This window comes from Manis javanica, chromosome 4 (assembly GCF_040802235.1).
Source record: "Manis javanica isolate MJ-LG chromosome 4, MJ_LKY, whole genome shotgun sequence".
NCBI lineage: Eukaryota > Metazoa > Chordata > Mammalia > Pholidota > Manidae > Manis > Manis javanica.
In genome coordinates, this window is record NC_133159.1 from 144497009 (window position 1) to 144523236 (window position 26228).

At 41.4% G+C, this 26228-nt stretch overlaps 1 protein-coding gene and 1 non-coding gene across 15 annotated transcripts in view; both read left to right on the forward strand.

The window, feature by feature from the left end:
- Positions 1-26228, forward strand: part of ACACA (acetyl-CoA carboxylase alpha) — a 313862-nt gene that overhangs the window by 272481 nt on the left and 15153 nt on the right. For all 14 annotated transcript variants that reach the window (XM_073235270.1, XM_073235269.1, XM_073235274.1 and 11 more), the window contains 7 exons: positions 1509-1652; positions 2196-2316; positions 5763-5859; positions 8927-9023; positions 9909-10044; positions 16525-16702; positions 18434-18546. In XM_073235270.1, the coding sequence (XP_073091371.1) occupies positions 1509-1652; positions 2196-2316; positions 5763-5859; positions 8927-9023; positions 9909-10044; positions 16525-16702; positions 18434-18546 (886 nt within the window). The remainder of the gene's footprint in view (positions 1-1508; positions 1653-2195; positions 2317-5762; positions 5860-8926; positions 9024-9908; positions 10045-16524; positions 16703-18433; positions 18547-26228) is intronic.
- Positions 24442-24632, forward strand: LOC118974084 (U2 spliceosomal RNA). The gene has a single exon (XR_005063664.1). It is a non-coding gene; the product is annotated as a U2 spliceosomal RNA (small nuclear RNA).

Genomic DNA, 26228 nt, shown 5'->3' on the forward strand with positions numbered 1-26228 from the left:
GGAGAGAGACAGCAGGAGAATGAGAAAAGAGCCGCAGTGCTTGGGCTGAGATTAAAGACAGACTGAGAGGAGGATGGGAACCCAGTGGTCAGACGTGGTCTCCCCTGCTCCTACGCTTCTTCAAAGGGCTGCCGTGTTGTTCAGCTCAGGACTGCCTGCAAAGGCTTGTCCTCTGCCCTTCCTTGTCAAGGATAGCAGTAATCTGAACGCAGTTCTGCTTTCCATATTCCTTTCAGAATAGTCTTCTGCCCTTCCTAGCTGACATTAAGTAGGACCGAGGCTGCTGGGTCATACTGAGGTGATCACTTTAGTCACCAGCTCCCTCACTCTTTGGAGGGCCCTGATGCAGGGGCTGACCCAGCAGACAGGGGGGTTCTCAAAGCTGCTAACAAGAAGGGGTGAAATGGGAAGATACAGGTAGAATTTGCTGGTCTTTCATTTCTTAGGTTCTCCCCAAAGACTGGAAATACATAAAAGTTAGTAAGGAAGAAATTTTGTGTTATAGTAATTTTCTAAAGGAGGAGGGAAGAGGGAAAGGGAAAGGTAAAATACAGGAAGTGGTCTATAACTGTTCAGAGCTCCCCAGGGCCACCGTAGCTGACTGGCAATTACTACACACTCAGCAGTTTGTAATGGTCAGTGATCAGGCTGCCCAACGTCCATCTGCTGGGTCAGGAAACCTCCCTCCCTGAACAAAATTATTAACCAGTGTTCAAGGGAAAAAGAAACCCTACAATTTCCAAGTCCAAGAATATTTCTTCTTCCTTTTTTCTTCTTTAAAGGAAACTCTGGTTTCCAGTTGCAGTGCCCTTCAACCTTGCAAGGGTTAAACTTCTCCAGGGATGCACTGGGGCCCAAGCCCCTGAATTCCCTGGAACCTTGGGACCGAAGGACAGAGGAGAGGCAAGCTTGGATATAAATCACTGCTCTGCACCCAGCACACAAAGAGGACTTTAGACTCAAGCATTCGTGTATGTGTCATGAGCTGCTTCATGATTTTGCCAGCCCTTAGGGCTTGTGTGTGGAGGCCAGCTTTAAAAATCAAATGTAAGGGGGAAAAAAATCATTAAAAAACAAAGGACTCAGACCTCACAGCAGTTCTGTAAGACTTAGCACTAAAGATTGTCAAAAGACAGGCATGTCACTTCTTCTGTGAGTAGGGCAGCAGCTCCGCCAAGCCTGCAGGTGATGAGGCAGCCTGTGTCTCAGGGCCCCAGCCTCACCCACTGCGGGTCCAGCTCACTACGTCCTGCATATCTGTGGCAGCTAGTAGAATGAGAGAGAGAGAGAGAGGCTGGCTGGTTTTTAAATTGCAACAGTCTATGGGATTGTTTAGAGCCTTTTTAGTTTTCTAAATTTTCTTCTTAGGATGAAGGTCCAGGTGGTCCCTCAGAACAACCCACAGAGGCTGGAAGGAAAAAAGGAACCATTTTAGTGAGAATTACAAAACAGACTTTGCCTTTATTTCTGTTAAATATGAATGTCTTTTCTCTTGCTTCTGTCTCTAGGTCCTCGGGCGGGAAGTATACACCTCTAATAACCAGCTCGGGGGCATCCAGATCATGCACAACAATGGAGTGACCCACAGCACTGTCTGTGATGACTTCGAAGGGGTTTTCTCTGTCCTGCACTGGCTGTCTTACATGCCTAAGGTGAGCCCTTCCCACCACAGCTCACTGTGCATTTGAGGTCTCCTCTTTATGGTAGATTTTTTTTTAATGAACTGTTCCTCTGAAAGCTGTTGATTTCTCCTTTTCTTAAAGCACCAGCTTGTCTTCTACCTTTAAAATGCCTGTGGACTTCATTGATTAGACCCCTTTCTCATGTTTTCAGCCATGGAGCCTTCGTGGCCTATCTAGGCTCAGATCCTAGCATGTTAAGGCTTCATCCTCACTGTGGGTTTTCTCCTTTGTAATACCCATCCATCTCTCTGGGAAGCATCCCATAAAGCTCGGGCACACTGAAATCAGAGTCAGAGTGCACCACTTTGTGCCAGGCTCTTGCATGAGACCTGAGACCCGTGCATGCTCCTCAGAGCTTGGCACGCAGTTGGGATGCTTCTAGCTGATGATTGGGACTAATGACTGTGATTCCATTGGTTGTATGGGCCCTGCTCTTTGTAATGGTTGTTGCTGACTGCAGGGATAGGAACTGTTCACTGACAGCTGTGCTCCCTCCCACCCACCCTCTTTCAGAGTGTGCACAGTTCGGTCCCTCTCCTGAACTCCAAGGATCCTATAGACAGAGTCATCGAGTTTGTGCCCACGAAGGCCCCATATGATCCACGGTGGATGCTTGCAGGCCGTCCTCACCCAAGTATGTGTATGTTTGAAGGTCCTGTGGTGCCCTGGCCCTCAAGCTTTCAGTCTTCTTTCACTCACTGACCAATTCCTGCACAGCATTGTGTAACAGACAAAACCAAACTACTCAAGTACCTGGAAATGAGAAAATCTTTAGAATAGCTCTCTGGAGAAAAAGGTGAAAGATCCTTCAAGAAAAAAAAAAGGGATTTACAAATCAGCCATTGAATCACAAGCAGTGTAGTCACGAATACATTTCTTCCATTCATTCTGTCATTAAAGTACTTATTAATGGATTCAAAGTCTTCAAAACAGTTAAATAAATATCCACCATAAAGTCATAGGTTTTTAAGACCAGAACTGTCAATCTAGTCTCTCTACACAGAGATTAACCAGATCAGTTTTAGAAAAGGTCTTTGAGACACTCCAATGTAGTGTGACTACACTCTTCTAAGCAAACTAATGCTGAGTGGCCACCTTGCATGCACCCTTCTTTTTTTTTAAGGTTTCACATGAAAAACATTGTGGTTACTACATTCACCCATATTATCAAGTCCCCCCACACCCCATTGCAGTCACTGTGCATCAGCATAGTAAGATGCCACAGAGTCACTACTTGTCTTCTCTGTGTTACAGTCTTCCCCATAATCCCCCCACACACAATGTGTGCCAATCATAATACCCCTCAATCCCCTTCTCCCTCTCGCCCCACCCTCCCTTTCCCACCCCTCCCCTCCCCCTCCCCCTCCCTTTAGGTGACCACTAGTCCCTTCTTAGAGTCTGTGAGTCTGCTGCTGTTTTGTTCCTTCAGTTTTCTGCATACACCCTTCTTTTCTTAGAACATGGGTGATAGTATTGGTACTTGGTTTAGTTATTAATGTAAGAGTACTCTATAAGATCATTTAATCATGAAGCTTTTCCTTTTATAAATACATAGAGTATGAATAAGCCCTCCCTCCATGTTGACCTAGTATAATATATCTCTCTTGTCTGGGGGCTGATTTTACCTAACTTTAAAGAAGAAATATGAAAACGATAAAAAGTGACTCCATCTAAGGCAAATGTTCATTCTCATTTGTCAGTCCATTTGGCTGTTTTAACTAACCTTACTTATCAAGAGGTTCTTTTGTCAAACCCCAAATTCCCCACTTCATTTCAAATCTATTTTTTTTTTCAAGTTGTTTGAGAAAGTATTTGTTGTTCTTTGAATGTTTATTGCAGCTATTTCAAAAAAAGTCTGTATTTAAAAGATCATTCATTATTTTTGACTCCTTGTGATTTTTTTGAAAGACAAAGAAGCCTTTGTAAGGAAGACTTAAAACTTTATGGATACCCACTCTAAGCCAGGTGGGACTGTATAGCACTTCCAGGCTTACTACTTGTCAGAGATAAAAAGAGATAACCACTTTACAAGCCCAGAGAAGTTAAGTGCTTTGTGCAAGATCACACAGCCATTGATTGCTTAGGAGTTGAGGCTTATTCTGTAGTTTAATTATAGTTAGTATAGAAAAATCACCAGAGGAAGGTTGATTTTTAATTTAAAATTTTCCCTGTTGTCTTCAATGACTTGTTAATCTTAATAAAACTAGTTTTTCTTACAGAGCCAGAAAAATCACCATAGTAATCTTCTTTTTACCTCTCCTTTTTATACTATGATTATAATAAAACTATGAACTGAAGATACCTGTTAGCCTTAAAATCCAGACTTTTCTGGGAGAACTAGTAATAAGAGTCAGTGAGTGTTCTCCTGGGAAATATGGGGAGCCATCTTAGCTGACTTCTGAGTTCTGCATCTAAACTGAACATGACCTGCTCTTTGTGGGGCAGGGTGGGTGGTGGGTAAAGCCCACCTACAATAGCCATAGCCCACTAATGACTCCCTTTCCCAACCAACATGTAAGGCAGGAAGGTTTTTAAAGAAAAAAATATGTCCATTTTGAAATGAGTTCTTTAGTTCCAAGTCATTGTTATTGAAGTAGAAATTACAAAATGGTCCACACATGTAAAGTTGACATTTCAATATCCTAATGCACTTAGAAGTTTGGTTTGAACCTTCATCAAAATTTGAGCCCTCTTTCATGGGGTAAACAGATGTGTGTTTGTAGGGGGGCATTATCCTTGCCATTCATTATTAATGAGATCCACAGAATAAAATGAAATTTGTGATAAACTAAGTTTCTGTTTTTTGGATAATATTTTTTCATCGACTCCCTAGTAATTCATCCTGCTGTCTATGTGCAGCTAACATTCGCTCCCAAATCGAGTGACTTCAAGATTTTAATTTAGTGGAAGCGTTAAAGAAAGCAGATGATTCCCTGTGATAAGTTAAAGCAGATATCTTCTAGGTGAAAAGTTAAAGTCATTTATTAGAGTAGATAGTGCTGTGATATTCTTCAAACTGACGCCCAACACGAGACCAGAATCTAAACTATCAGCTTTGGGCTCACGATAGAGAGATAATTTTGAAATGGATGATCACATTTTACACTGGGGCCATAGAGGCAAAGAATGTAGAACACAGTAATTACAAATTTAGTCTTGATAAAACACTCTCCATCCTGTTTAAGTCAGCAGAGGTTAGCTTGCTCAGATCTCCACTTTTAATTGGTTTTGGACTTGGGTTTTTAGGGGGCGGAGGGCCATGTTCAAATTAGAAGAATCACTGAGAAACCATGAGCTGAGAGGGCAAGTTAGAAAACAGTTATTTGCAGAAGCTTTTATGGGGCCTTGGTCAAACATGGATACCTGTAGAACAAAAGTTTTTTTCTTAAAACCAGGATGTTGAAACTTATGTGTCTTGCCAGTAAAGGAAATTCCATGTGTAAGGGAGGTTAATGACATTAAGTGTATGCATCTTAACATTATGTTTCTAGTGTCTATCACAGTATATATATGGGCATGGCCCTTTCTTATAGGAAGATTATGGTTTGTCAGCTATAATTAAAGTGGGTGTCTCTTGTTGCTTTTCTAGGAGAGAAGCCAGAGTCCCTTTTCTTTTCCCCAAATTTAAGTCCTCATCTGATCATTAATACTTATCATACGGCTATCTTAAGCTTTCCACCAAAAGAATATCAGTGGAATTAAATAAAATTGTAAACTAAGTTTTAAAACAAATAGACAATTTGAAAACATCTTTAATGACTTGACTGCCTTTTGACAAATGTTTGTGGTGTTTTGAAAAAAGCCAAGTTATTTTTTTAAAAGCATGCAAACTCTCTCTGCTACCTGAACCCCATCATTTAACAATAAATGATGCTTTTGCTGATAAATGATTCTTTTTATGCCTACTAGAAATGAAATAGTAGGTAATGTCTGAAGGCAGATGAACATTCAACTGTCTAGTGCTTCCATCTATTATAATATGGTTAAAAACAACAAAGTCACCCAAATAATCTCCCAGTGCATTTTCAGTGGATTGACTGTCTTTATTCTCTCTCTGTTTTCCTTCTTTCCCTTCTGTAGCCCAGAAAGGTCAATGGTTGAGTGGATTTTTTGACTATGGATCTTTCTCAGAAATCATGCAACCCTGGGCACAGACCGTGGTTGTTGGCAGAGCCAGGTAAGAGCTCTTCTGTTTTGGAAGCGCTTTTTCCTCCCCACTGAAAATAAAAAAGGAAGGGCCATTGCTGTGTAGGTTTTTACCAGTAATGCTCTCTTTGTCTAAACTTTCTAAGAATATTGGATTATAGCCATGCCCAAGGCAGCATAACTGGAGCACTGGTTCCTAGTAGTCATTTAGTGTGTCACTCCAATGATGCGTTTAATCTGAAGTCTGGTTTTGACACATTTCCTTTTTATAATGCTGAAAAAAAGCTCTTTGGAGGCTGTAAAGCTCAACTACAATAACCAGCCTACCACGGGCCCCCTTCTCCCCCAAAGACCATTTTCTTTCAGGCATAGGTGTACATTCTGTGTGACCCAAAAAATCTACCCTGAAAGAAGTTCCTTCATGGCATCAAGATTATTTAAGTAACAAATGTACTATATTGGCTTATCATCAGATTTGAATTGCAAAAAAAAAGTTTACCTGAAACAGGAATGAGTAAAATAAGCTGGAATAGGTTGCTGGGATACCTATATTTTTCTAATGGGAAATTGAAGTCTCTATTAAATTTTAATACCCGCCCTGAGAAGTACCTCACTCAAAAGCAAGCTCTGCACGAAATAATCTGTAGCACTCTCTGTAACAAGCACCTGCCAAGGCCGATCTTGATCTTGTTCTGCACTGCAGAGGCATGCTGCCCTAGGGACCCACATCTGGGGCTCACCTTCTTCTCAGGGGCTATCAGTTTTCCTTATCTTGGTGAAAAGTGGCACCTGCTCAAGATTCTCAAACATGCCACATTGGGTTGAGATTTAGATTCTAGCCTTGAAAATAATTCTAGGCTTTGTGGTTCTCTCAATACAGCAGGTCAGCACACCTCATGCTGCTGGTGACAAGGAGCCATCAGATGGCAAATCCCACAGACAGGATCTTCCACTGTGACTCTGAATAAGGAGCCAGGTCAGGGATCAGCTCAGAATGAAACTCAAAGGGACTCACTCCCATTTCCTCTCGTGTCTCAGGTCTCTTCTACTTGACCAGAGGCTTCTGGGTTCCAGTGAGAATCAGTCTTTGTGCCCAGTAAAATTCCCACTGGGAAGGTACAGGTGGGGGATGCATTAGAGAGAGAGCCCTCCTACCCAGGACCCATCAGTTTGTTACAGAGAGTCCTCCTATCACACTCTGACCAACTTTTTTGGAAATTTGTCTCTTATCTATTCTGCCTCAGTTTTCCTGTCTGTAAAAACATGACAGGTTTTAAGCCTCAGAACAACAAACCTTTTTAAGGTCTTTAATATCCACCCATGGGAAACAAGAGAATAATGCTTTACACTTAGGTTTGGAAGAATAGGGATTGTCCTGTGGGCAAGATCAGTCAAGCTTGGCTTTAGTTAGCTCTGCCATTGTTTATTGTGACACTCACTCTGACTTCTTCCTTTCTTTCCATCTGATGAGTTCTGGGCTTCTTACTCCAAACATATACACATGCTCACAAGTATATAAAACACAAATGGAGCTAGCTTCTTTCAAAAGCAATGGCATTTCAAGAAATAAATATAAATGTATTCTTCTGGGATTGTTACTGTAAGTGCTGCCAAAACTCATCTTTGGTATGTATGTTTGGAATATGTGTGCTATTGGCTGTAAATTGTCTTTTATTATTCCATGGCACCTTGTCCAGGGACACACTATAAAACAAGATGTAGCATCTTCATGTGCTAGCCTGATAAAATTTATATGAAGTATAATAGAAAACAGAAGTTGTTCTGAGCTGTTTTCAAGTTCAATAAATAACTGTAATACTCGGATAAAGATGTTCTTTATTAGGTCACATGGGCCCTAATATATAAGTTATAAGTTACCGATTTAGGGTGGCTTTTGCAATTACAAGTTTCCAGTTGGATTGTTAATCATTGTGAACAGAAATATTTCTAAACCCTCCTGTGTACCTCCTGCTCGTTGTCTGGTTGTCTAGAGGGCTTTTGATTCTGATTCAGTGCAGGCAAGTGACAAGGGGGTGGGTGGTCCCCACTCAGGCCCCTGTCAAGCCTCTTGTGATGACAGGAATCCATTTCTAGTAGCCAGTGTAACAACCAAAGACCATCTTTCATGGAAAAGTTTTGTTAGGGAATGCTGTGGAAAATGAGACGCTATAACCATTCCATCCCAACCCCAAGGAATGTGGCTTAGAAAGTAAAGATTGAATCACATTTTCCAGAATAAGGGCTCACCCTGTACTTGTGGCCCTCTCTGGCTCACTCTCTCTCTCTCTGGCTCTCTGGCTCTTCCTCTTTCTTCCTGATTTTTACTAGGAAATCTTTATGAGGATCAAGTTGGGAAGGTACATGGAGTATAGATGTGAAGGCTTTGAGTTCCTGAACAGTCTTTTAAATTAACATACTTGGAGATTAAATATATATGTCCAATATAGATTACCTATTTCACCAAGATTACTCCTCAAAGTTATCCCTGTCCCCTTGCTCTTTTCCAATGAAAGAGCATGTTATAAGTTTGCATAGCCATGTCCAGACTCTTGGCACATTGCATCATCTCCATAACACACCTGTATGCTCCACATCCACACGCCCACATGGGAAGACCTGCTGCGCCCTCAGATCTTATCTGGAACCATATTATTAGTGCTCCATAGAAAACACACCTCTATTCCAGCAACGCCAGCATTTATTAAAACAGTTACTGAAAGTCTCAGATTCTTACTGCGTTTCATATCTTTTCCCTCCATCAGAGAGGCTGTAGAGTGAAGTAAGAGATTTGGAAGGACAGAGATGGGGGTGTGTGCACATGCTAGGCTGTTGAGTCTGAATGAAAAGGCTCCCCTAGTTCAACCGGTTTGAATTTATCCTGTGGTATGGAATAGGAATGAGTCTGGGAGTAGTTTCCTACTGTATTTACCATGTTTACTAAATCCATAAAAGTTTCACATTTTACTGCAGAAGAATCAGATTTTCCCCTGCTTTCTGTATTTGTTCCCACTTTTCTCCCCTCAGTGTTTTGATGTGGGATGGGAAAATAAATGACTTTTGGCATACATTGGGTTCTTATGTGGCTCATTTTTTACTAGGCTAGGAGGAATACCTGTGGGAGTAGTTGCTGTAGAAACGCGAACAGTGGAACTAAGTATCCCAGCTGATCCTGCAAACCTGGATTCTGAAGCCAAGGTAGGTCACCTCGAGTACCCTGTGTGCCTGTGCTTGGAATAGTGTTTTCCTTCTGTAGAGCCTGTGGACATATTAGAAGCATTGCAAACCACCAGTTTTAGAGGGAATGGCAGTCAGCATCCTTGAATGATTTCAGACCGTCATCTGCTCACTTTTAAGATGCCTCTAAATGGACTGTAAGCTAAATTCTGCCTGAAAAATTAAATGGACCTTCACAGTGGTTTTGTTGATGCTAGAAAACAGTCTGTTGAGGAGATGGTCTTACAGAAAGGTGGCTGAGGGCCTGTGGTTCCAGGTTCTTTGAGCACACACATGGATGACCTATTACTGGAATTAATAATGAATTCCACCCTAATGCCAAATGTGAACACTGCAGTCCATCTTTTTTAGAAGAATAGATTATGTTTTCACATCCTGACAAGATCTAGAAAATGAGGGGTGGGAGAGACTGGGAAGGAGATTATTTAATAGTGTCACACCAAGTGTCTGTTGATAACCACAGAACAGGAAAAGCCATACTAAACACAGCGATGAGAGGACTCTGAGACTGTATAATTGACTTATTTTGAGGACTAGTGTGGTTGAGTGATTCCCAGCTTGCCTTTTGGGAAGCTGAGAACAAGGATTCTAGAGACTGCGTTCTTCCATTAGAAGCAGGAAATTTCCTCCTTTTGACTAGAGTAGTGATGTAATCAGGACTTAAAAGAGGAGTGTTTAACAAAGTCAAAGATTAAGGATCCTTTTTTATTTTGAAGATGATCTTGATAAACAGTTCTTTTTTGTTTGGTTTGATAGAGGTTTTAATCAGTAGAACCTTGTTTGCCTCGGAGAGATTCCCTCTCAAACTGTGCTAATTCTGTCCTACTCTTTGACTATTCCCAATAGATAATCCAGCAGGCTGGCCAGGTTTGGTTCCCGGACTCTGCATTTAAGACCTATCAGGCTATCAAGGACTTCAACCGTGAAGGGCTGCCTCTCATGGTCTTTGCCAACTGGAGAGGCTTCTCTGGTGGGATGAAAGGTGATTGGCTGGGCTCTGGGCTGGGAGGCATGCTGAGTCCCAGGAACCCTGAAGCAGTGGGAGGGAGGGTTTATACTGGGCAGAGCCTCTGGGTGTCCTGACAGCCCAGTGGACACCCTAGGCTTTTGGGGATTATGTTCCCTCAGAGATATCTTCTGAGTTACAACTTGAATGGGAAAATTCTGTATGTTTCATAAATCCACACAGAATTTCAGAATAATCTACTAGTGTCAAGGAGGGCTGCTGTTGTGGAATTAGCTTTTGCAAGTAACAATGGACTTTTCTGTTGGTGCTGGGGAAATATGATTGTGCTAGTCTCTGACCCCTCTTTCTGAGCATAGTCTTTATTACTCTTTAATACTTTACAATGACCAAGGTAGGTACTGAAATCAGCCAACACCAAAAGAAAAAAAAGATCTGTACTAGAGGCTGTTCTTTGTGGTAGTTTGTGATATTTTCTGCTATTATCTAATAACAGCCCCTGGGCCTATGGCCCCAGCATATTAGACCATTATTATAAAGGCTTTGCTCTGTTCTATGGGAGTTGCTTAATGATTAGGCAGTGAGTATACTATCACCATTTACTGAGAATCCTTTGTGTGCAGAGCTGCTGTGGACAGTTCAGGAGTGCCAGAGGAAACACAACTCTACCTCTAAACAGTAGTGAAGTACTCTGTCCAGTGGCCAGAGACTCATGGCCACACTGAGGTCAGGGACTACATACCAGGAGGAGATGCATATGCTGATGAGTGTCAACTTGATCAGCTCACTGGGGAGAACTCAGGGTTCTGAAGCAGTAGGATGTGCTAGGGGAATGGGAGGAGGGAGTAGATGGCCCTGTTGGCAGTAAATATAGTGATCAGAGATAGGGACTTAGGAATTGTGAAAGAAAGAACTCTGAGCAGGGCACCCAGAGATAGCGTGGGGCAAGAGACTCTCTAGCTATGAGGGAGGAAAAATTTGGGGAAGTTACCTTTTCTAGATTATCAGCTAGGTGTCCAGAGGGATTAGAGTCTTATGCCATCAACTTTCCTTTACCAAGCTAGCAAAAGCCCTGTATGGCCAGGCCTCCCTGCCAAAATGTAGGAGACTAGGGTGATCTACCTATCTTTCTCCCTTCCTCCCTCCTTACCATCCCTCCCTCCCTCCTTCCTTTCACTGAAAAGTTCCCTTTTGCCCATATTTGCTGGAGAATAACCAAATTTTGCACTTTTCTTGGGGAAGGAAGACTTGGATTATACATGCAAATTAATGTTTGTATACTTATTTAGACTATAAAGGTGAATTATTTTTTGACAAAGATAGTAAATCAGTGGAAATGCCATGAGATACTGAAAGCATAGGTTAATTAAACAAGTCAATCTTAACACATTTTTATTGAGTTCTTATGTGCAAGGAACTATGCTCACTACATCAGAGAAAACAAAACTAAGTAGGAATCAGACAAAGTGTACTATGGTGTTCAAAAAGGATTATACTATATTGAAGGATTTTTCTTGTGGTGGGGGAGACTCTGAAGCTCCTTTCATTATGTAGAGGTTCATTTAGCTTCAGATTTCACTTGATCCCAGATTCCTTGCCTGTAAGATTTACATTAAGAATTTCATTAAGAATTAGGAAAGAATTCATTGCTATTACTCCTTAGTTACCTTTCTTGGGGGGCAGAGGGAGGAGGTTGAGAATTCAGTCTTCTTGACATTACTTAGGAGTTCAGAGTTCAAAAGTTTGCTGCTTGTAGGAAAAGCTTCAATTCTGTTACATGTTTTGGCTCAGGCCCAGATTGGCTGCCAGCCCTGTAACAATCGGAACAATTACAATTCATTCAGTGCTTTCCACCAAAAGAAACTGCACTAACCATTTTACCTGCATTATCTTACATAATCATCACAATAGGCACCTCTAAGGGGTAAGCTATATTGTCATCTGCATTTTACATAAACTAAGACTTAGGTTAAGTAAATTTCCCTAGCTAAAAAAAATGACAGAGTTGGGAGAGGAACACAAATCTGCCTGACTTCCTGTAGCACAGTTGGCTGATTTTAGAGCCTCGGACTGACCAGATCTACAAGAATATCCCTAGAACAGAATGTCTAGGTCCCTGAGAAAGCTATTATCCACCTACCTCTCCTCTCCTTTGGGGTTTTCCTTTCTTATTGTGATAAGAAACTTGAAGAGCTCAGAAATGAGGTTTTTTTTTTTATTGTAGCAAAATATACATAATATTTATCATTTTAATCATTTGTAGTGCACAGTTCAGCAACATTAACTACATTCACAAGGTTGTGTAGCCATTATATATATATACACACACATATATATCCAAACTTTTTCATCATCCCTGACAAGAAATCTGTCCCCTAATTCCTCACTTCTCCCTACCCCCTGCCTCTGGTCAGAAAGCAGTTATTGGCCTGATGCAGACCAGGGCCAGCTCTGTCTTCTGAATTTAATGCTGCTGCATCCAGTTCACACAGCACTTAAGACAAATAAGCTTTGGGGAAGACAGAGATCAGTGTGAAGTAGGAGGGGGAGGAACATCCGGCCTTTCCTATTTACATACAGGTCAGGATGTTTTCTACATATTATCTCATGTAAAGGGACCTAAACCAAGAGTCATTCCACATCCCTTGGGGAGATGTTTGCAGTTTTGGTTTCAATACTGGCTGGGGATTATGCAGGGAGGGAAAATAAACAATTATGCCATCCCTCAGTGCACACAACACACAGCCAGGAGCCGACTGCACTGTGGGTAAAATGACTCCAAAATTGTGTGTAATGAGTAGGAAAAGATTAGAGACAGCTCTTGCTATGCTGAAAATTGACATTAGTGGAAGGCAAAAACAGAAAAAACTCTTTACTAGTCAGCCTAGGAGGTCTAATTCAAGCAGTAAAAATATAAATAAATAAATAAAAGTATGTCAAAATGGTACTGGTGCTTTTTTTCCAATGAGCTCTATCTGGCCGGAAGGCTATTCAGCATAATGCAAAATTAAATTATAAAAACTGGCTGAATATTTAGATGGAAGAGCCATTTGGAAGCAGTTTATTTAGACGAACCGGCAATGACCCACAACAGGGAGACATCAAGCGTGAAATTTACTAGAAATTAGCACCAGGGTCCCAGCCTCAGCATGAATAGCTTGATAGGATGCAAATCCCAGTGATATTAAGCTGCCTCACTGCTGGCGCTACAGGGTCACTCTCAGTTGGCTTTTCATGTTATACTTATTATTTTTTCCTGGGACAGGTTATAAATAACAATAAAAAAACATTTATTGAAAACTTCAATGGAATGAAAGTCTATTTTAAAGTCTCTGATTACTTGGATGTTGAAATACTGTGTCAGCCAGCCATAATGAACTCGTGAGACCTTACGTGTGTGCAGCTTGCGTATATGCCTAATGTTTGCCTCCAGCCTCTGACAGATGATCCTGCCCAAGCCAGGAGATCTGTTCCAGTTTGGAGAGTATGGGGCACTGTGGCAGTCCTTCACCGCTCTGCTCCCTTGTTTGGTCCATGTGGCTGTTGGCACTTAGCTGTGTTGTGTAACAAATGAAAGGCCTAAGCAGGTTGGTGCCCGGGTGCTGAGAACATTCTGGAAAGGCTGTGTGGTCCCTGGTCCTGCAGATGTGCTTTATGCAGAAGGCTTCGAAAGCGCTAAGCTCCCACCTCTCCAGTGGTATTTCCCATTCCCACTTGCATTTCTCATGGCCTGAAAATTGACAGCATATGCATAGCTTTAAAATTCCCTAGACTGATTTCTAGCCTAAACCGTAGGGAATACCTCTCCCTGCTACTCTTGGCTCTGCTTTTGCTCTGTTTCTTAAATATGAAGGGATTTCAGACAAATGTGTGTTAGATTGTTGCCAAGTACTTCAACCTGCCTTTCAAAATGTGTGATTGGGGGCAGCTGTGATTCAGTGAGCATGTTATCTATGTGCTTGTGTATATTTTAATAGCCTTTGTTGCTTTTTGGTTGTTTTGATGGTTGGATTGTGGGTCTGTTGATATTCCAGGTTAGATGGAGGCCTTGTTTTCAATCCCAAGATTGTCAGCTTTAATGAAACTTGATTTCCCCTTTTCTACTAATAGTCTTAGAGCCTGAAGATAATTGTTTGGCAGTCAGAGAAGTGTCCTCAGTATAATTTCTGAGCAGGTAAAATTTAGAAATATTCAATTATTTTATTCAAGTCTTTTCTGGTTTTACTCAGCAATTGTATCAGATTCTGGAAAGCAGATTACTTCAGCTTCACACCCTTTCCTTTCTAATAAGAATGATGAGTTAAGAATGAGGTAGTAGAATGGGGACTTTAGAGCCAAAAATATCTGAGTCCAATTCTCATCTTGCACCCACTCATCTCTCACTTAGCTATAAGAAGATGATGATTTTCTGATGATTAAATGATTTGTATGTGTATGTATATGAAATCATGCTCTCTGGTATGCAGTAAAGAAGCCACAATGATGGAAAAGAGGGACCAAAGTCCATTTCACAAAAATAGAAAATGCACACATACTCAACTTCATCCCAGATTAGTTGCATATACTGTGAAATCAAGTTTTTTTTAAATTAAATAAATGGAAGTACATTTTAAATAAAGTCCCCACTCCCTTTCTTTTTGGGAGCTGGTTCTGTTAATCATAGACAGATTTTAATGTAGATAGGTCTGTAACAAACAGAAGTGGGTGAAGAGGTTGGAAACTGCCTTCATTTACCTCTCATTTGATATAGGGTGACTTTTTTGTGCTGTTTTCTGGTTTACTTTCTCCGTTATCAGTGTCTCACATTTTTTCTTGGTGCACAACACCACTGAGGGCCACTCCATTCTGTCACTCATTCTGAGACTGTATTCTTGGCAGCACTGAAAAATGTACTGCTAATTACACAATTATTTTATTGTGCAACACTGGTTGAAATAGCCACTAAATAATTAATTTAGTTAAAATAATTTGAACTGAGCAATTATTTTCATAACCACAGAATTAGCGTAAAGTGCTTAAAGTCCTTTATTCCCTAGTCTTCATACAGCAGTTATGTAATTAGCAGTAAATTTTTTTGGTCTGTGCTTTCCCCCCCAAGGGAATAAATGTCTTTGCTCTGATTATATATACAGAGTATATGACCATATACATTCCTTATAGGGTAGGAAGTTTTTCCAGGGGACAACTTCTGAATTTTGGGAATTTCCAATGTCTTCACAGACCAGCCATGTTGGGGCATTGAAGAAAGGCATATGCCTTGCAGTAAGCCGTGCTCACTGATGGTTTGTGTATATAGAGCCATTTTTACTTTGGAGAAGGTGGCAGGTTAATTTGCCAGTAACTACAATGAAAGCAATTTCTATTTGGTTTGCTCCTAACTTCCTGAAAAATGCTTCTTTGGATTTCCAGAATTGATTTATTCCAAACTGAGATCCTTGCCTTGATAGGAAAGTTTGAACTCAGTAGAACCTGTTATTTGGTCTTTAGAAAGGATCCATTGTGGTTCCACTGAAGTACTCATTAAACATCTGGAATCATAAACCTAAAACTTTAGCAATGTTTAGACTTCAGTGGGCTGGGAAATGGAAAGAATCCCAAAAATTGTTGGGAAATAAATAACTGATTTAACTTTCCAAGGACTCACTTCATTTATTCACCAGAGATCCCATTTCTCCAGGCTGCTCCAGGCCTTGTGGGGATTTTACAAAGTGTACTCTTTAGCAAAATAAAGAACTGACTCCTCTTTTTATGTGGCTGTGTAATATTTATAATAAACATACTCATTTAAAATTTTTTCTCTCATTGATACCCTGATAAAAACTGTAAAGAATAAATTTGTTTTTCTCTTCTCATTGTGTTCCTCCCAAAGTGTATATGTGTTCCTCCATTCATCCAGCAGACACTTAACTTACCTGTGTTCCAGGCACTAGACAGGACACTGGGGATTACAAGGATGAAAGATGCAGTTTCTGACAATAAAATTTCTGAAGGGACCATTTCCATTAGCTGCACATTTTAAGAGCTATCATATGCCAAGTGTCATGAGAAGGATTGAAAAGAGTTTGAATAGTTCCTTCCTTCAAAAAAAAAACGATATAGTGAGAGAGAGCACATATTGACATGAAAAATACTCAATATTTGTACAGCAAGTGTGGGTTAATGTGGTAAAACCTGAGTACAGAAATTCAGGGAGGATATAAAATGGATATACAGTCCATAGGCCCTGCACACTGTATCTTGTCAAAGTCGGTGTACTTCTCTTGTGCTTTTGAAGATTCCCCTGGGGTCTTGAATATTATACAGTTGGAGATACCAATCCCTTTAGTCTTTAGGGTGGCTAAATAGGACCTGGGATGGCTGAACCTTCAGATCTGTCACCTCTGGCATGAGCAGCCTCCTCATGGAGGCACAGTGAGCCATATAAATATTATTTTATATGTGCGCTATGAACAATGGAAGCACCATTTGATAATTTCTTATTTGTCTCATTCCCTATAGATATGTACGACCAAGTGTTGAAGTTTGGTGCCTACATTGTGGACAGCTTACGGGAGTGCTCACAGCCTGTGATGGTTTACATTCCTCCCCAGGCCGAGCTTCGGGGTGGCTCCTGGGTAGTGATTGACCCCACCATCAACCCCCGGCACATGGAGATGTACGCCGACCGAGAAAGCAGGTAGCACTCCTTCCTGATATGTATTCACTGCCTCTGAGGATCCTGTAGCTGTTGGTCTCCTCCTGGAGAACATAACCAAGAGAACCTTATTGGAATCTATTTCCAGAGGGCTCCAAGGTCAGAAAAATAGACTTTCTAAACAATGTCTGCTGGTAAGCAAAGGAAACCAAGCTGGAGTCAAGCTTTCTCAGTGTGATTCTCCACCCCAGATTGTTTTGCCATGAAGTCCTCTATTCCAGGCACCCCAAACTCAGAGAGATTCTCTCTTCCTATTTGTTGTTCAGATATGCCTATTCACTGTCTCTTTTTCAGGTATGTGGCAAAGGGAGCCTAAAGCAAGTGGAAGGACTGAGCTGTTAGTCTGGAGTTCTAGGGTCTTAACTGGTGAACTTGGAGCAGCCCTTACTCTCTGGGCTGCTAGTAGAGCAAGCTGGGTGGTCTCTGAGGTGCATGCACCACAGCACTCACATTCTGTGATTCCAAACCAGAGCTTCTCCCTCAGAGTCCCGTGTCCCACTCTGGCATTCTAGGAGGCTTGGCGAACACAGTGTCTGCAGCAGCTAACAAACTGAATATGTCCCATGCTTTTGTTAGGAGACGGTACCTACAAATACTTACATAAAACAGATCAAATCTACCTGCCTTTCATAATCTGCTTTCAACCCTTTCCAAAGTAGGTAAATTTCACATTGTATTTTCTCAACATTTTCCATGCCAATTCCTATAGTCAGTCATTTTATTAGAGTACCTGCCTCTCTTCTCCAAGAATTCAGCCTTCTACTTCAAAGGCTGCTTAGGGGAGAGGCCTAATGATTATCTAATCACTAGGCTAAAAAGTTCTATACTCAGGTATTATTATTTAATTTTTACCTAGCCTCTAATCTGTTATCAGATCAGAAACAATTCCTTTGCAGACTTTGGAGCAAGACTACTGGTTTCGAATCCAGCTCTGTTGCTTGTTCTACTTGGACAAGTCTCTTAATGTCCCATACCTTACTTCCTCTTCTTGAAAATGGGGATAATAGTACCTCACCTCATTGAGGGTGTAGACTGAGCATAGGAGCGTTGTGAAGATTTATATGTAAGCACTTAAAACAGTGCCACATACATAGTAACCAGTAGCTGTAATATTTTTTTAATGTAATTTTTTTAGAAGTATTTAGGGTAAAATTCCTGATGATAGAACATCATTAGTATGCACTAGCAGTAATCAGGAGACCTTTCAATTTCTGTAGCAGTAGGCAGAACATTTTCTTTACAGCCTGGCCTGGCCTAGTATTTCTAAGTCCTACCAGCAGACTGACAGCTGTGTATGGGGCTCATCAGCACAGACCCTTCATTGTACAGCCTAAATGCTGGAGGCTGTTCCCTTGCCACTGTGCCTATGTCATCTTTTTTTTTTTTCCTGGAAAATAATGTAATTCCTGTTACCTTTATCAGGTGGGTGGTAGAATCTGTATTCTTCTCCCTTTGAGATGGAAGTAGACTGGTGTGGTAATAAAAATTATTTTAATTGGGTTTTTGCCAGGCCTTTCTCATATTTCTCATAGGTACTTGTCTGATGCCTACTTCTCTCCATGGGGTTACTTCTGTGAACCATGGGGGTCCAAAACTATAATGAAGCTATTTCCTGGTCCACAAATTATAACTGGCTTCATTCTGTTGTCTTCTTCCTTTAAAGGGCCTCTAATTCTATTTTGTTTTGTTCTGTTTTCTTTCTCTCTGATCCAGGGGATCAGTTCTGGAGCCAGAAGGGACAGTAGAAATCAAATTCCGCAGAAAGGATCTGGTGAAAACCATGCGTCGGGTGGACCCAGTTTACATGCACTTGGCTGAGCGACTGGGTATGTCTGCTTGTCCTCCTGGCAAATCAATGAGCCATTCAGCTGATTTGTAATGAGTGCATTCGTAGACCAGGGGAGGAAGCACTGAAGCATTTGATCAAATTCATGATAATCTTTATTTACTGTCTTCTATATGGTAAGAACTCTGGTAGAATGAAATAGTGTGTGTGATAGGAGGGAACATGGGCTCTGAAAAAGCAAAAGTCACTAGATTTTTATTATGATATTTCCTTAGAGTTCACATAGCCCATCTTTTAAGACTTATGGATGTCCTTGTAAAGAATGATTGGCTGGAAGTTACTGCTGGAGGCCGACTAATCAGGCAGAGAATATGCTAGACTTAAATGTCCCATTTCTGCTTGTCTCTTTGGAGGAACCTGCCACATTTCTGAGGGACGTGAGAGTCAATGTCATGGGATAGAAAAGCTGGAGACTTACCCAGGTGGTTTTCTGGGGCCATCCTGAGCTGGATGGAGAAATAGAAGTAAAAATTGTGCACTGTGTGTTTCCAAACAATGCTGCTACAACGGCAATAGCCCTGGGAGTATTTGCTCATGGCCTCCAGCCATCACTCTGCTGCCCATTTGTTCTCAGAGCTTTTGGAAGGCACTTGTGATCTGGACATAGGGCTGAACTGTGGGAGCCTTATGTTGAGTCCAGAGGCTGAACAAGTTTCAGATTCTTTTAAAACACTGATTCCCTGCTCAGATCACCCGTTGAGCCCCTTGCTATGTTTAGTAAAGATATTGCTGGAGGTTCTTTTGTTTGTTGGTTTGTTTTGTTCTAGTTTTTCTGAAGGAACAAAGAGATTTTCTTTAAAGTATTAGTGAAACTCAGTGAATGCATTAAAAAAAAGAGATGCTAGCTGATTTATGTTCCAGATAGTAATTTAATCAATCAAGTACTTTTTGTGTTTATCTATCTTCACCATCTAGAGACACAAAAATTTCTGAGTGCATGTGCTCTAGAGACTGCACGTCCTGACGTTTGGAGCCTCAGCAGGTTGCTTGCCAAACACATTGACATGGGTTATAATAAACCTTGCTTGTGTCCCGTTGTTTGCCATTAGGTAACGGCCGCCAATAACTAACCCATCACAGTCTGATCCTTTTATGGGAAATGCACACAAACAACAAGAAATTGGCAAAGTTGTTCCTAAAATCTATTGCCACCCAGAATTGTTGAGGTGTTTTTTTTCTCTTTCTTCTCCAAACAGGATAATTACTTCTGATCAACCTCTTACACTTTAATTAAAGTAACTGCAGCTCAAGAGCAAGTTAGTCACAACTGTACATAGAGAGCTCTAAAAGCTTCAGCCACTGATAAGCATCTTACTTAGACCGCTTATAATTGCTCCCAGCATCAGGCAGTCATTGCTGCTGTTTTTACCACTACTTCTGTGGAAAGGCAGCAGTGCCACAATTGCAGGACACAGCGAATTGCATAATTTTCTTTTTTTTTTCTCATTTTTTCTTTTTTTGCTAGTTTTCTTTCTGGCCAATTTAAAATTTGTCAAAGTCGGTCTTCTTCTGGATCACTGCCCTTTGATATTTCGCGCACTCCATTTGCCACAAACAAGCCGCAGGGCCGCTGTTCATGCTGACTCTAGCAGAAGCAGAGCGCTCCATTTATCTTACACTGCCTGCTGAATTCCTACTCATTAACTGGGGGTTCACTGCCTCTTTTTAACCCCCCAATGGCTGTTATCATCCCTTCAGAGTAACCGGGTGGTAGAAAAGGGACCCTCTCTGACATCTGCAGAACAACTGGATGGTGAGGGGTATGGGGCTAACGCTTCTCTCCCTTGAAGGAAAGTGATCGCGCTTCCACTCTCACCCAGCACTTTTTAACTTTTGAAACACAGGAAGAGGAGAGGGAGGAGATTCCCAAGTGACGCCTGTTTAATCATTTGTTACAAATCATCTCATTATCAATTTCCTGTGTGCACTGAAGAAAACCGTATTTATTTAACCTTGACCAAAATGGCACTAGAGGAAGAATCCTTAGTTGGCTAAATGTGAAACAGGCTCTGGCCTAGGGCAGCCTGTGAATGTGAGCAGTGAATCCAGAATAAAAATAACTATGTACGAGTCTTAGTTATGTTGCTTTCAGGTAAACTGTTTAACTTCTCCAAACATCAGTTTCTTCATCTAGGAAATGGGTAATACCCCCACCTAGCTACTGGGAGAATGAGATGACTCTGCGTTTGCTTTGAATCTGTGAAGTGTTTTTCAGATGTGGGGATTGGCATCATTTCCTTTCCATCTTAAGCATTAGAAGAAGCACAGGGCCATCTTTGGTACTGAGCATTCTCTGTGGCATAGGTCCACTTTTGGAGCAAGGGGTATAGGAAAGGACATATGAACCAGGAGCAGCAGTCTTGTCTCTCAGGCATTTGCAGTTTTTCTGGGAGGGCATGCATACCCAGGTGTATTTGTAGGCTTACAGATCGGCAGGGATGTAACAGTACAAGCTGTGGACTGAGCTCCTTTTGGGTCCACGTTGGCTTCTGGCTCCTCAGTGCCTAGAACTAAAGACTGCCAAAATGCTTTTCTACAGAGTGCGTGCAAATGGGCTCATTTTCAAGGTTGAGAGGTTAAGGCAAAATGAAGAGTTAAATAAACCATCCAAGTACAAAACAAATGGACATCAGAGCCCAGAATGGAATTCTGGTTCCCTGTGTTCCACTTTCCTCAGGATTTCCTCAGATTTTCCCTCAGCTTAATAGTGAGTCTGATCAAAATTAAGCAAGAATTCCTTCCTTTTGTTATCTGAGAAAAAATTTGATTTAGGAGAAAGCCCACAGAAGTGGATGTTATCTTCCCAATCTCTTTCCAAATCAGCCTCTGGACTGGGGAGCATGCTGTCAGGTCACTCAGACAAACCAGTGCACAACTGAGTGGCTGTGTTCAAAACATAATTACTGTTCATTCTCTATGGGTAATGCATGATGTTTAATTTCTGAACAGCTAACTTCATCTCTTTCAGAATTTTTACTTTTAAAAACAATGACCTTTTATGTAGTTTGGGTAGGAAGGTAGTGAATTACTGGTTTGCAGTTCTGTGATTATCGCAGAGTATGAAAACAGCACATACATTGATTCCTGATAGAGGTAAAGAGAATTACCACAGAAAGAAATGTGATATAAACCCAAATTACAGTCTTGCATTGCTGGGCCAGTTCTGACCCTGAATTTCCCATAACTACAGCTTGGTAGAGTCAGTGTAGAGTAACATCCTACCATTCTGGTTGCTACAAGGAAATTAAATTCCTTCTCTGGAAAGGGAGGCCAAGCCCTCCACAGCCTCTTTGCACTTCTCTGACAATCCTCTACCTACACACAGAGCCAGAGCAGGGGGAGTGAGTGGCTGTGGAACAGGGTGGTCTTCCTAGCCTGGCCTCTTGAGCGCTGTGACCTGAGATCCTCTCCTAGATTCTTGCCCTCCTCTTGTGTTCAGAGAGAAATGACAAATCAGTTCAGACAGAGAACTGTCCAGCCCCAAGTGTGAAGCAATTGTAAGTTCCCCACTGACCCTCTCCCTCCATACAAAGAGTACTCAGGTCAAGAAGCCACTTAGTGCAACTTCCGTCTGCTCCAGACACACATCTCGGTCGTGGCCTTGCTCCCAGACAGCCGGGCAGTACACCCTGGCAGTGACAGTCTGACCCAGGCAGAGGCAGTGCTGTATGGCCCTTCCAGGTCTGCCCTCTACCCAGCATGCCCTCTGGCCCAAGGTACCCCAGTAGCTACAGAGGGAGTGTTGTGGCTGCAGATGAGGATAAATTTGTCTGTAAAAATCTTTGGGTATGCCTTCCTTCCAAGCTTTCTCTTTAGCAGCCAGATTACAGGAAAAGGACACTTTCTTGGGTTAAGGAGGTACAGGGGATCAGCTGCTTTTCTGGCAGAGATGATCAAAGTATCTGAGCTGTGTGCTTTTCCATATCATGTGTCTGTCTTCAAGATATTATTAGGTGAAATGAGCTAGAGTTGCTTGTTTGAGGCAGAAAGTAGTATTCTTACCTGGAAAATTGAAAGAAAGAAGTTTCAAACCATGCTTGGAGAGTGGCCTCTGGCCCTCTGACCTGTTGTAGATGGAGTGTCCTCTCTGGCAATGTGGCCACCCAAGCACTGATCTCTGCATAGAGAACTACTGAGGTTTTCTATCAAGAAAGTGGAGACTGTGGGATCATGCCTCCTCCCTTAAATTGACAGCAGCTTAAAACCCACCACTTCCTCACACTGATTGAGAAGCTCTTTGTCTTGATGAAATTCAGTGCAACAGTGACAATATTTTCTGGAACAGGGGAGAGTCATTTTGGTCTGATCCCTTAATCTGATTGTATTTATAAAAGCACCTGGGCTTGCTTCTTCCCAGGAAGCAGTGATTCACAATTGTGTCAGGCCAGAGGGACTGGCAGGTGATTTTGTTAGACTGAACCTGAGCTTCTGCCTGCCTGCAGGCTGTCACAATATATCTGAGAGACCATGTTTCCCTCTTGGCCCCAGCTGCCACAGATCTGTGTCCCTCAACCTGTCAGACTGAGAGCAATTTAGGGAAAGAAAATAGTAAAGACTGCAAGGCTTATTGCCATTAGGATTCAGAGAATTCTGTGCTGTTGCTTGACTCTTTGATGTGGGATGTTTGCATGGGGGCACAGGACACAGGGCTACAGGGGGAGTGATCTTTTTTTATTCCTATTTGGAAATCTGTGGGTTTACTATAATAACTCTTAAAAATATGAACAGCAGAGCATTAACATCATTGCAAGGACCTTAGGGTTAAACATCCCTTGAGAGGATTGCTGTTAAAATCAATATGCAAATGTAGTTGTATTTATATAGGTATGGCCTCCTTTGAAGAAAAGCAGATATATGAAAATGGGATTTTTTTAAAAAACTAGATACATTGGGAGAAATTATTCCCATTACAAAAGGATTATTTGCTTTACCAAAGGATTCACTGCAGGGTTCCTGCTAAATAGCTCCCTTAAGGCATTTAAAACAGGATCTGATTTACACAGTTTTTCAAGAATGCTTTTGTGTAAAGAAAGGCACACCTGTGATGGATACAGAACTAGTTTTGCAGGCTTTTTTCCACCCTATCTTAATATCTTTATAGGGAAATTTCTTTCAACATAGAAAATGTGATTACATAGATCTTTTAAACAGCTACTTATGTTTGTACTTCTGAATCTTAATAAGATTCCAGTCTTTTTAATGCTGATTTTTCAGTCTCAAGGTTGAGGTACAGTGTGTGTGCTTATATCTGAGATATTCAGGAGATCAGTAGGGTGGGCAGGGGTGGTCTAGGCCTTTTCTTTAGCTTCATAAGTATTTAACCAATCAAAGCAAATCGCTTTCTTATGGGAAGAAGGGCCCATAAAAGTTAAAATCAGGTTTAAATTTACATAAGCTTTGTAGTATAACCAAAAAATAATTAAAAAGTTTAATATCATGTTCTTTTATAAAACATTTTTCCTATTTGCCAGATTAGGACTATTATTACATAAATGAGAAACTGAGCCCAGAAAAGGAGAGAGATTCCGCAAGGTCACCTGGTACCTCTAGCTGAGCAGAGAATTTTTAGCCTACCAGTCTGGCTTTTATTCTAAGTTTTGAAAATTCATCCCTCCCACAAATCCTGCTCAATAGGATGTGGTCTCCTCATCCATGAGGTAAGGCTCTCATCTTCCTGCCCTCCCCTAAGTGTCATGTCTGGGTAGACTACACCTCCCACTGCAGAAATCAGCTGTCTCCTCTGAAGCTTTGACCCCATGGAGAAGAGAGGTGGCTTTTCATTATGTTCTGGCCCCAGGAACACTTCACAGGCTGCTGCCCTGTGGATACTTGTGTGTCAGTGTAACTTCTTTCATTTAAAGAGCATGGGCTCTTTAAGGCTTCTCAGCCTTTTGGCTAAGATCAAGTATAGTATCTGTTGTTATCAATTTACTATGTGATACGTCCTCTGTCCAAGGACAGTATATTCGATGGGTTTTTAGAATTAGGAGGTGGAATGGGAGTTTGCTCCATCCTTTCCACATACCGACCTGGTGTTGTAGTACTTCCAGGAATGGCACACCTTCTTTGGGGGAAATTTAAAAAATAAAGAATAATGAATAAACAAAGAGCATGGGCTCTGAACCAGACTACCTAAGCCCAAATCCCAGCTACACCAATTCCTAGCTTTGTGACCTTGGGCAAATTACTTCACTTTTTTGTACCTCAGTTTCCTCATCCATAAGATAATGATCTTACAGGGTTGCTGCAGGATTAAATGAGGTGAAAAGTACTTAGTATGAGCACATAGTATCATCTCAGTAATGTTAGCTGTTCCATTTGATCAGAATTGATGCCTCTTCTGTATTTAACTCTTCACATGAAAATTTTTTAATTATAAAGTTGGATTTTTAGATTTCATGGGGACTTTATTTTGGGAAGGAAGGGATGAGAGTAACTAATGTTTCTTCTATCATTTCACCGTTTTTCTAAAGTAGCATTCTAGAAAAGAATGACTTTCTTCTCTGTAGCATATTCTTAAACACACACATGCACACACACTGAGTTGCTTTCCTAAAAACCCTGAGGCCCTGCAATCTGGCTAGAAAAGAAAGAAAACCATTCCAAGATATTTAATTGTACAGGGAGCTTACAGGATTGATCGAGAGCTTAGCTTTTTACAATAGTCCAGTGAATAAGAAATGCTCCTGACAAACGATCAATGATAGGATAATCACTCTTTATCCCCCTCCTCATTCTTACCTTCTTTCTTTCAGGAGAACAGGGTTCAGAAGTCAAAAATCTTTATAGACGCCGCTTTTAAATTAAGCAGAAAATAGACATTGACATATTTGTTAATCTCCCCTAAATCATTACCAGGCTGGCTGCTTGGCTGTACAAGGAAAGAGGGGCCCTTGATGTGCTACACAAGGGTCTAACTAGCTTAAGAGCAGCCTTTCATTCTTAGAAAATAAAATAGAGACAACCTTTTTTTTTTTTTTACTGTTAAAACAAAGCACACAAATCCTTGGCTTCATGTGCATTTTAAAATACATCCATTCTCTACATCTGTCTTTTCCTTTCTTTGGTATGTTTTGGAGGTAGGTCTGAAGGAATCAAAACAGGCAGCCTTTGGAGGAATGCTGTATGATCTTCCTAGTGTCAGGAGGGCCAGAGCATTACAGGTGTTTATTTCATTACTCTTTCAAACCTCTAGAATATCTTGATTGGGTGGACAAGAACTTTGTTAGTCCAGGAGCCCGCCTTCTCTGTCCCTATAACTTGGTAAAGCCAAGGCCTTGTTCCCAGAGTGTTCTGCTCCTAAGCCCCTAAGTCCTTTCCCCTCTGTGTCCAGTGCTGAGCTGTGCCCTTAACTCCTAACACAATGAGCCAAACTCTCCAGCTGATTTCCTTCTGTGGCCACTGCTAGGATACCTGTTTGGCCGCCATCACTACCATTTCATGTGGAAGAACTCAGGCTTCAGAGATAGCTTAGGCCCAAGTATAAATCCTGACTTTGCTACTTAAGAGCTAGATGCCATTGGGCAAGTCACTTTACATTTCAGAGCCCTGATTTTCTCATTTGTGAAATAGGCACCCCATCTGCAGGTGGAGTTGTTAGAAGGATTAGAGGTGATCTATGTGAAGCAACTTGGAAAGCACTCAGTAACGCTGAGATGTTCA